Source organism: Hemiscyllium ocellatum, chromosome 39 (assembly GCF_020745735.1).
Source record: "Hemiscyllium ocellatum isolate sHemOce1 chromosome 39, sHemOce1.pat.X.cur, whole genome shotgun sequence".
Classification (NCBI taxonomy): Eukaryota; Metazoa; Chordata; class Chondrichthyes; order Orectolobiformes; family Hemiscylliidae; genus Hemiscyllium; species Hemiscyllium ocellatum.
In genome coordinates, this window is record NC_083439.1 from 22035815 (window position 1) to 22047985 (window position 12171).

The 12171-nt window shown below is 40.8% G+C and overlaps 1 protein-coding gene across 1 annotated transcript in view; it reads right to left on the reverse strand.

Moving 5' to 3' along the window:
• myzap (myocardial zonula adherens protein) overlaps nucleotides 1-12171 on the reverse strand; it is a 69341-nt gene that overhangs the window by 32067 nt on the left and 25103 nt on the right. The window contains exons 6-7 of the mRNA XM_060852835.1: nucleotides 8396-8509; nucleotides 921-1073 (exon numbers count right to left, since the gene is read on the reverse strand). Coding sequence (XP_060708818.1) covers nucleotides 921-1073; nucleotides 8396-8509 — 267 coding nt within the window. The remainder of the gene's footprint in view (nucleotides 1-920; nucleotides 1074-8395; nucleotides 8510-12171) is intronic.

Here is a 12171-nt window from a genome sequence, read left to right on the forward strand (position 1 = left end):
TCTATGTCCTATGTAGGGAAGTGATCCATATTCAAACACCCTGAGGTAAATTTAAGTCAAATATTATGGAATGTTTCCACTCAAGGATATCTCTTCTGTCAACCAACAGCTCCTATCCATAAGGGAGGGTGGATTGACGAAAAAACAAATAGTAGGATATGATTTTTAAATAATTATTTTTATATTTGATGAAATTGAAATCAGATGCACATACAATATTTTATATAGGACTAATTGTGGCATGGGGCTTAGAGGCTAGCACTGCTGCCTCACGCTGCCAGAGACCCAGGTTCAATTCCACCTTCAGAAACTGTCTATGTAGTGTTTGCACTTTCTGTGGTTTCTCCCCACAGTCCAGAGATGTGCAGATTAGATGGATTGGCCATGCGAAATTACCCAGAGTATTCAGGGGTGTGCTAGGTTGATTAGCCTTGGGAAATGTGGGGTTATGGGGATTGACCCATAATGGTGTATTAATAATAATCACCATTACTGATGATCTGTTGCTATGACTGGTAGTGATGTAAAATAAAGGTCTCAGGGATGGGAAGCTCAGAAAAAGCAAGAGTTAGAAGGTCATCAAACTCAGTTTCTTGTGTGAACCAGAAACATCTGTAAGAGTAAAGGGTAAATTATACCAATGTGGGATACAGTGTGTGAACCCTCACCAACAAAGGAACAGCAAACAGGCACATTTCCGAAAGTTTCAATCCATTAATGTCAAACTGTAATGATACTTCTCCAACATGTTATACTAATTACCGAATATTGTGTACGGTTCTTCAGCATTCAATATCAATTCAATGGAATATCTAGTCCAACATTCATTAATCAATAAAAAAGATAGGTGCTGCATCCAGTCTATTGATAGACTATATGGTTATGTTTAATGTGTAGTCATGCCTCAGTACATTGTTTACCTTGAGTTTGAGAATCTGATTTTCAGCTTGTGCATTCTCAATCTGCTGATCCTTCTCTTTCATTTCCTCCAGTGATTTGTGATAGTTCCTACGGAGTGTTTCCATTTCCTCCCTCCTCTTGTTGGCAGTCACTGTCGAATCGAGGAGAGATCTCTGACAAAAACAAAGCACATGGGTCATAACCTCGGTCATAAAACGCCTGTTACCCAGGTGTTCTCTGGCAATCATTTTGACAGTGATTCAAAGACACTTTATGGGAACATTTGTTTTTTTCAGTACTAATGTACATATTTATGAGCATGAATGACAAATGCAGGAATCTATATCAACACTCAGATTACTGGTTGATTGTACTTCTCAAGACAACGCACTGTGATAGTTATATCTATGCAGCTGGGTCAATGTCCTGGAACTCCCTCCCTGTTTTTGTGAGTGTATCTGTGAAGTAGCTCTCTCGCACCTTTTCCAGGGTAATAAATGCTGGCCTAGCCAGCAACACCCACATCTCATTTTATTAAAAGATCTGCATCTGACTGGGCCAAAATGTGAAAGTTAGATGACTTATCGGAATTCTAATAAAAGCTAAAACCACAGATTTTGACTAACACGGTGATAATGGTGTAGGAAAACCTGGTAGACATTTGATTCTGCTCTTCCGGGACCTCAGAACTGTAGAATCCACACATTCCCCCAATCATCCACTCTAATTGCTGAAAGGAAATTAAATCTCATTAAAAGTTTACACTTTTAAAACCAAACATTGCTCTCATTCTGAAGTGGGGAAATGGAATTTTAACTGGAGCCTGTGTAAAACAAAACTGAACAACCCATTTGGACATGATATGATGCACCTTTCTGTGCATCACCTCCTGACCTCTGGCCTAGATGTAGGAATACCACAACCCTACCACAGGACCTTCTAACTTTAGCCTCTCTGTTTCTTGTGACCTTCTGTAATAATAAAAATTATTTAGTTTGTCTTGTCAATAGGACGTTACCTATATTAAGATACACAATATTGTTTAAGTAACTATTTAATACACTTATAAAGAGAAACTGTTATGTCACTGGATTAGTAGGTAGGAAGCAGAGATAAATATTGCTGTATTCTATGAATATGTTATTACTAAGAAAAATGTTAATGTTTAGTATCATAATTCAATTTGGGTTTTGGGATTGGAGTAACTTATTTTGTATCTCTCCCAACATTTATTCTCACTGGAAAACTGGGCGAGACACAAGTGATCCATTTACATAATTGGATGAAGGGCTTTGTCGAAACATCGATTTTCTTGCTCCTCAGATGCTGCCTGACCTGCTCTGCTTTTCCAGCACCACTCTAATCTTGACTCTAATCTCCAGCATCTGCAGTACCCACTTCTGTCCATTTACATAAATGCACAAGTTAGAATGTACCCACTGCATTTCTATCCCCTGTTGCCCCCTGTGGGCTCAAATTTATTCATAAGAACATGCTTTCAACTTTACATTTTTTTTGTAGATATTTTTATTGAAATTTAACATTTTTGCAAATTTACAAAAATAAACAAAACTCTCAAATACAAACATTGATGTACAATTAAATCATATATACAATAGTCATAATTTAACAAAGAATAGAGAAAGAAAGAAAACAAAAAAAAAGAAAAAAAAGAAACGAAAAAAAGAAAGAAAAAAAACTCAACTTTCTACTAAGCTAACCTATAACTAACCAGAGTGTATACCTAAGTCTCTTACATGCTCGGAATGTATAAACATCAAATATAATAAAACCCGTATTCGTGCAGGATTCCTCTCCCAAGGGGCCTCGGAGCAGCCCGGTCTGAAATCTTCACTAAATAAAAGCCCTTGTTAGGATAGCCGAAATATCTGCATTTATATAATTCAAAAAGGGCTGCCATATTTTATAAAATAATTCAGTTTTTCGGTGCACCATATTTGTGAGGAAGTCAAGGGGGATATATTCCATAATTAATCTGTGCCAATTTGAAAGTCCAGGGGGGCCCTCAGCCACCCAGTTCACCAAAATATTTTTCCTTGCACAGAAAGAGAGAATAGAAAATAGTCTCTTCCCATGCATATCCAGAGATGAGAGGTTCGAAAAGCCCAAAAGGAGAGATACAGGGTCCACCCTAATTTCCGTTCCTAAAATTCCTGTCAGGGTATTTGCCACTTTAGTCCAGTATCTGCGGATTTTCTGACAAGTCCACAGACAATGTACAAGAGTACCCACCTCTATTTTGCATTTAGGACACATTGGAGATGCTCCTGCCTTAAATTTTGCCAGTCGAGCCGGAGCTATATGGGCCCTATGAAGTATCTTTAGTTGGATAGCCTGGGTTCTGTTACAGATAGCAATTCTTCTAGCATTTTCCCAAATGTCATTCCACATATCCTCAGAGATTTCTAGCCCCAAGTCCTGCTCCCATGTTTTAAGCAGGTCATCCATGTCTCCTGAGACTCCATCATGTAGCAAATGGTATATAGTACTAACGGAGGATGCCCCCGCTGGTCGTAAGACATTACGTTCTCTGTCTGATTTATAAAGACTATCTATTAATGTAGTCTTCCTCTGTATATAATCTCGAACTTGGAAGTATCGAAAGAGTTCCCCATTAGGTATTCCGAATTTCAGACGCAGCTGCTCAAAGGACATCAGGATCCCATCTTTAAATAGGTCCCCTAAGCATGAGATGCCCCTGGATCTCCAGAGTTTAAAGGTGGCATCTGTAATCCCCGGTTGGAATCCCCATGCGCCTACTATTGCTGCATGGGGGGATGTTTTATGTGAGTTACCCTCATTTTGCCGCATTATATTCCAGGCCTTAATTGTGTTTAATATTATGGGATTTTTACAGTGGTCTGTAATGATTTTCCTCTTATCTGAAAATAAAAGGTTAATAAGTGGGTATTTTACTTGGGAGGCTTCGATATCCAGCCAAATTGATTGTGGATCAGATGAAACCCAATCAGCTATGTAACTTAGTAGGGAGCTTAACTGATATTTCCTAAAGTCTGGGAAGTCCAGTCCTCCCCTTGCCTGTGGAAGCTGTAGCTTCTTCAGCTTAATAAGGGGCCGTCTATGGTTCCAAATAAAGGAGCCCAACCAGCCATATAATTTACGTAGGGCTAGCCTTGGCAGCATCAGCGGGAGCATTCTCATAGGATATAAGAGACAGGGCAGAACATTCATTTTAATTAATGCTATTCTCCCTAGCCAGGAAATCGGAAGGTCTCTCCATCGCTGGAGGTCCTGCCTTATCCTTTCCATTAATTGTACAAAATTAGCCCTATACAGCTGATCAAATACTGGCGTGATAAAAATACCTAAATATAAGAAGCCCTCCAGGGACCAACGGAAGGGAAAAGGGGATCCGTCCATTAAGTGGGGTATCATAGCCAGACCACCCATTGGCATGGCTTCCGATTTTGAAAAATTAATTTTATAGCCTGAGAATGCACTAAATGTATTAATAACTTGAATTAGACGAGGCACTGACATTAAAGGATTACTGAGGAATAAGAGAACGTCATCTGCATAGAGGGTAATTTTGTGTTTACCTGTACCAATCCTCGGGGCCGTTATATTAGGATCAGTCCGGATGGCTTCTGCTAATGGTTCGATTATCAGTGTAAACAACAATGGTGAGAGAGGACATCCTTGACGGCAGCCCCTACCCACACTGAAGCCATCCGATCTTAACCCATTAGTAATAACAGCTGCTTTGGGGTCATTATACAATGTTGAAACCCATTTGGTAAACACCTGTCCAACGCCAAACCTTTCCAATGTGTAAAATAAATATGACCATTCAACCCTATCAAATGCCTTTTCCGCATCCAATGAAATTACTACTCCTGGTATCTTTCCCTGATGACAGGCTTGGATCATATTCAAGACCCTTCTGATATTATTGGATGATCTGCGGCCCTTAATAAATCCCGTCTGGTCCTCCTTTATAATATATGGCAGTACCCTTTCTAGTCTTAGTGCTAACATTTTTGAGAGAATTTTAAAGTCTACATTTAGTAAGGATATTGGTCTGTAAGATGTACAATCTTCTGGGTCTTTTCCTTTTTTGAGGATAAGAGAAATATTTGCTTCTTTCAGCGTGGGCGGGAGACAGACCTGACTATGCGCAAAATTATACATATCCATAAGTGGGTCAACCAATATTCCTGTAAATTCTTTATAGAATTCAGCTTGAAAACCATCCGGGCCCGGTGCTTTTCCGCTCTGAAGTTGCCTAATTGCCTCAAGTATTTCTTGGACTGTTAAAGGGGTATTTAGGGTCGACACCTGTTCCGGAGTCAGGCCCAGGAAGGTCAAATTTTTAAAAAATGACTGCATCCTCCTAATCCTATCTTCACAATCCTGCGATCTATATAGTTCAGAATAAAATTCTTTAAAGGTCGCATTGATCTTTTTATGATCATGAGTCAGGGTACCTGTACTTTCCTTGATGGTTGGAATAGTTTGAGGGGCTTTCTTTTTCTTTGCAAGAAATGCTAAGTATCTACCCGGTTTGTCGCCATATTCATATAATCTTTGTTTCGCAAATAATATTTCCCTTTTAGCCGTTTGAGTAAGCGCGGTGTTTAAAGCTGTCCTAAGTGCTGTAATCCTCTGCAATTTTGTGATAGAAGGTCTATCAGCGTATGCTGTTTCGGCTGCTTTTAGGCGAGCTTCGAGCAGACGCTGTTGCTCTCCCTTCATTTTCCTCTGGGTCGCTGAATAGGAGATGATCAAACCTCGTGCATAAGCTTTGATGGTCTCCCACATCATTGACGGATTGCTAGCCGTACCAGTATTAATTTCTAAAAAAGTTTTAAGTTCTTGGGAGAAGTACTTTGAAAATTTGCTATCTTTTATCAGGAAGGGGTCCATACGCCAATGCCGAGCAGATGTCCCATTGTTCTTTACCTTAGTTTCCATGTATACAGCGGCATGGTCAGAGATTGCTATAGTACCTATTTTACAGGTTGCTATAGAGTTTAGAAAAATCGATGGGGCAAAAAACATATCAATTCTTGTGTGACATTTATGTGGATTAGAGTAGAAAGAAAAATCTCTACCCTGTGGATGGAGACATCTCCATACATCTACCAATCCTAATTCTTTATTCAGGTCCGCCAGTTGTCTAGATCTGGGAGATACTCCAGCGGCACTCTTGGGAATCCTGTCTATTTCCGGATCCATAATACAATTAAAGTCTCCCCCTATAATTGTATGACGGGCACCAAAGGCCATCAGTTTTGAAAAAACTTCCGTTATGAATTTAAAGGGGTGTGCCGGGGGGCAGTACACATTTAAGATCCCATATTCCTCTCCATTTATGAGGGCTTTAATCAAAATATATCGTCCAGATTCGTCTTTTATCTGATTTAGAATTTTCAAAGGGAAGTTCTTCCGGACAAGGATAACGACTCCCCTGCTTTTTGAATTAAAAGAGGAAAAAAAGGCCTGATCAAATCCGCCCTGTCGTAATTTTAAGTGTTCTTTATCCGACAGGTGTGTCTCCTGTAGGAGAGCTATATCAACTCTCTCCTTCTTAAGATTTGATAATATTTTCTTCCTTTTAACTGGCGAATTACTCCCCCTGACATTCCAGGTGCACCACTTAACCGACTGTTCAGCCATAATCATCTGGACAGATCCGAGACCCCTCGGGAGGGGAAACCCTATCTAGAACATCCCGAGCATGGAGCTTACAAGATTTACAAAAGTAAAGACTCTCTGATACACTCAAAACAATATAACAAAAAACTCTTTCTAAGTATAAAAAATATAAAACATTCCGAATTGGAGATTTTCTCCCTTGTTCCCAGGGAGCGTCACTTCCTCTCCCACAGTCCATCTTACCCTCTTCCAATCAGTGCCCCACCCTTGACCCAGGTGTTCCCCAATAAAATGAGGAGAATTCAAATATAATATAAAGCTAGAGTTAACAGTGAACACCCCACCCCCACCCACACCCACATCTAAATATATTTGGGAATATTAATACCATATATAACTATAAGATTACAATCTCAACATGTAATAATTAAATATAATACCACAAAATAACAGGGGAAAGAAAAACAACCCCGCTCCTAAAAACAGAAGTAAAATAGAATAAGGTAACCACCTCTCCCCATCAACATTAACCAAACGCCCCAACATATATATATACATACACACATAGGGGGAAAGATAAGTAAAGATGAAGGGATGTAAACCAAAATAATGGGAAAGGCAGACCAGCGTCCACAATCTCTTACAGTTTATTTAAGAGAGTCCAAGAATTCCTTAGCCTTCTCTGGTGATCCGAAGTTATATATGGATCCTTCGTGGCTAAGGCGTAGCGTCGCTGGATATCGTAAGGAGTTTAAGTCCCTTAAACGCTTCTTCGCCTCATCGAATGCCTTCCTCTTTCGGACCAAAGCTGGGGAGAAGTCCTGGAACAGCATGATCCTGGATCCTTTGTGGGTCATAGCTTGGGGATCTTTTCCCAGATTTCTTGAGGCTTCCAGGAGCATCTGCCTCTCCCTATAGCTCTGCAGCTGGAACAGGACCGGGCGTGGGCGCTGGGTTGAGCCGGGCCCACGTACTGTGACCCGGTAGGCCCATTCCACCCTTACCTGGCCTGATCCATTATGCAGATTTAAAAGTTGTGGCAGTCAATGCTCTAAGAATGCTGTCAGCTGACCTCCCTCTTCGTGCTCGGGCACATCGATTTTCGAGGTCATCAATGTGGTTTTCTAGGTTCTGGACTTGATTCTCGAGAAAACGGATGTGGTCGGCTGTTGATTTTATCCCAGTCTCTGAGGCTGCGGCCTTCGACTCCACCTCTCTGACTCGGCACCCCAATTCCTGAATGTCTCTGCCCTGCTTCTGCAGCTCGGCTGATAGTGCTTCTCTGCTCTGCCGAGACTCATCGATAAAAGCATCAATCTTCGCCTCCCACCTGGCAAACATCTCCTCAAAGCTCATCTTCATTGGTAAATCTCCTGAAGTAGCTGAAGACACCTTTGTTGCAGCTGAAGAGGGAGAGGGTGGGGGAGGGGTCCCTGCTTTCTTAGAGCCGCCTGTTCCCTTCCCTTTACTCATTTTCCAGCTAGTATTAGACTATTTAAATGTACTAATAGGTAACTATTTAAGGTTAACAACTATTATAAATGGTTTAGCGAGTGTGGTGGGGGTGGATAGCCCACTTTTCCCAAGTTTTGGGTAGAGCACTGTGGACTCAGTCTCGCTGGGTCGCCGCCATCTTGGATCCCCCTCAACTTTACATTTAAAGCATAGGGCAGCCTTTCAAGATCCTAATGGCACTGATGAAATTAAATAGCATCAACTTCATGTTTTGTGAATACCTTCGACATGTCACAAGCAACTACATCCCTGGATATCTGTTACACCACGTCTACATCCTCGACACTGAGATGTGGCACTTTGCTGCAGCAATCAACTCAACTGAGCAATTCATTGCTACCTGCATGTCGACCGTCAGAGCTGTCAGTGAGTTATTCGTCTGGCTACACTGCTCGAGGGCTGCAGTATTGCTCCTGACCTCCTTCTGCAGTGTTTCCTGCCGAGCCTCCGATGCCTAAAACAGAATAGATGACACTTACTTTCAGATTGGACAAGATGTGTTGCAGCCGCTCACCTTCTGCAGATCCCACCTGAAAATCTAAAGCAACATTTCAAATCCTGCTGTTTAGGGAAGCGAACTAAACAATGGAAATTGCAATGGGTTTAAGAAGATGTGGAAACTGTAAAGATATACCACAGGATGGGGCAACAAGTCTTAGATGGGACCAGGTGGGCATTCAGATCTTTGAACCTGTCTCACTACTTGGTTAGATCATGCCTGATCTATACCTCAATGTCATTGATTCCTTGGACATCCTTATCTTTTATTCACAATACTCTTAGGAAAGAGAACTTCTTTCTACTGCCCTTTGAGTATTTTATTGCTAACCCATGGGATGTGTGCAATGCTACCAAAACCAGCTTAAAAATGGACACTGACGCATTGGTGGAGTTGGCAGATAGATGTCAGATAAAGTTCAATGTGAAGAAGTCTGTGGTGATTCACTTTGTTAGAAAGAACATAGAGAGACAGTGTAAATACTACATTATTCTATAGTATTTTAAAGGATGTTATTCTAAAGGGTATGCAGGAACAGAGAGACATGGCTGTAAGTAAGTCATTAAGGGTAGGGAGAGGGCACTGTTAATAAAGTACACCGTATTCTAGACTTCATAAATAGGAGCATGGAGTACAGGACAAGGGAGGTTACAATGAACTGATATAAGATACTGGTTGGGCCATAGCTGGAGTTTTGGGTACAGTTCTTGGTGCCACACTGCACAAAGGATCTGAATGCTTTGTGAAAGTGAGGCAGAGTTTACAAGAATGGTTCCAGGGATGAGACATTTCAACTTGCGAGGATGGAGTGAACAAACTGGGTCTATTTTCCTTGCAGAGCAGAAGGCTAACCAGAGGTTAGAAAGAAGGTTCCAAATTTATGAGGGGTCTTTCCAGAAGGGATTGGGAGAAACCAGTCCCATTCATAAATGGATCAAGAACCAGGGTTAAAGTGCTTTAAAATCTTTGGTTGAAGAATTCAAAGTGAGATAAGGAAAAAAAAACTTTTGCATTAAGAATACACTACCTTGTGGTGGAGGCAGCTTCAACTGAGACACACAAAAGGACATTGGATGATTATTTAAATAGAAACAACATGCCGGTTTATGGGGAAAATGCAGGAGATTGACATTAGGTTAAACAGCTCAGAGAGCTAATGCAGACACAGTGGACGGAATGATCTCTTTCAGTACCGTAACAATTCTGGGGATTCTGGACCAACATTTATTGCCCAACTTTAATTGCTCTTGAGAAAGCAGGGGTGAAGTGACATATCCATGTGATGTAGTTGATGCTGTTAAGTGCAGAGATTCAGGATTTTGACCCAGCAATGACACGGTAATATAGTTCCAAGACAGAATCAATGATGTTCCCGTGTCTCTGTCGTCTCTGTCCACAGAAATGACAGAAACTGCAAGTTTGGGATTGTACAGATATAGGATCATCAGACAAAACGCTGGCTGATTTCCCTCAAATGATCTAAATCTAATGCTAAGATTAAATTTCCTCAATGAATCACTTCTGATTCAGCACGATTGCAGTGGGTTGCCTTTCATTTCAATTTGCTGCTCAATTAGTCCCAGAGTTTCAGGATGATGAGGTTATTGTCTTAAGTCCTATGGACTTCTATTAAAGCTTTAGTGGCACTGTGGCAATGTCCCTATCACTGGACAAGGAAATCCAGTTCAAACCCCACCTACCTTCAGAGCTGTGTCATATCATACATATAACAGATGACACAACATTGCAATGTAGTGTCCTTACCCATCAGACCGAGAAAGTCTGTGTTCAAATCCTACCTGTCCCGGCCTGAAGAGGTTGATTTTAAGACTATGAAACTCTTTCAGGAGTGTGGACTGAGATTCTCCTTCATATTACTGTTGATTAATCACTTCAGCAAAGGGGTCTCTGGGGTGGGAATTAAAAATCACCCTGTATGTAAACCTACACTAAAACATCAGGAGAAAACCAGTCATCATTCATTTCCAAAACAGGGCAGCACGGTGACTCAGTGGTTAGCACTGCTGCCTCATAGCGCCAGGGACATGGGTTCAATTCCACCATCGGGTGACTGCCTGTGTGGAGTTTGCACATTCTCCCTGTGCCTGTGCGGGTTTCCTCCAGATGCTCTGGGTTTCCTCCCACTGTCCAAAGATGTGCAGGTTAGGTGGTTTGACTATACTAAATTGCCAATAGTGTCCAGAGATGTGCAGGGTAGATGGATTAACCATGGGAAATACAGGTGTGGGGTGGTGGGTCTGGTTTGGATGTTCTTCAAGGATCAATGTGGACTTGATGGGCTGAATGGCCTGCTTCCATGCTAGCATTCTAATAAGTGTCTGAAAAGCTTTAGGAACAGAAGCAGCAGTCAAAGTCAGTAGGTGGCGCTCAGATCCCACAAAGCTGAATACCATTGCATTGAGGAGCACTCACATGGTTCACCACAATTATTAGCAGTTGTATTGGCGAGGTCCCTACATCAGTTCCCTTATACACTTTAATTTTGGCTACTGGCGAAAATCCAAATGAACATTAACATTATAACCAATCTGTCTCCAGAACTTTGAGGCTGGCTCATCAGTTACTACACTCATCAGACTGGTTCCTCTCTACTAACCCAGGACACACCTAGATAATGTACAATTTATTTACATTGTAATTGGAAACCAGCTGAGGAACTTCGTGTACAGGAGTCAGCTTCAAATACAATGATTTAAAAACATAAAGAAGATAAATACTATAAAATTAAAAGCTCTCCCATATTTACCCAAACTCAGCTGCAAATTTAACTTTGCAACAGTGGAAGAGTCAAACTTGGAAGCAACAAATTCCAAGTGGATGAAGATAAACTGCAAACCTTTTACACTGGCCTCAGTTTGACAAAGGTGTTTCAATATTCCTTTTTTGTATTCATCAAATAAAACTACAGTCTCTTCTGGACAATATCTGGATGAGTGGACAATTTTATATTCAAAATATTAACAGAATCTTATCAAAGGCCATTATAACATTGAACAGACCAGAGTGCACAATTGCAAGGCTTTAAATGAAGATCATTTCATTATTGCAAAATTGTTGATGTAATTACCTGACATCTTTTTAAAATAAATCCACTTCTCCTTAACTAGGAAATGTATTTAAGTATATGGAAAAAATAATAAAATCACCATAAAAACTCACATTGGATTTTTCTGGATTTGGAACTGAATTTATAAATTCTGATGTTGTGTAACTCGGGAGGTGATGGCCTAGTGCTATTGTTGCTGGGCTGTTGATCCAGATAATGTTCTGGGGACCTGGGTTTAAACCCCGCTCCTGGCAGATGGTGGAATTCTAATAATGACCATGAATTCATTGTCAGGGAAAAAACATCTAGTTCACTAATGTCCTTTAGGGAAGGAAACTGCCATCCTTAGTTGATCCAGCCTACATGTGACCCCAGACCCATAGCAATGTGGTTGACTTGTTACTACTCTGTGGGCGATTAGGGATGGGCCTTAAATGAATAAAAAAAAATTGATATGTCTTTGTTCATATTTCCATTGAAATCAAATGACCTGTTGATTTGTTCATTCCACATGATCGCACAGTCAGTAATCAATCTGGTGTCTTTCCTT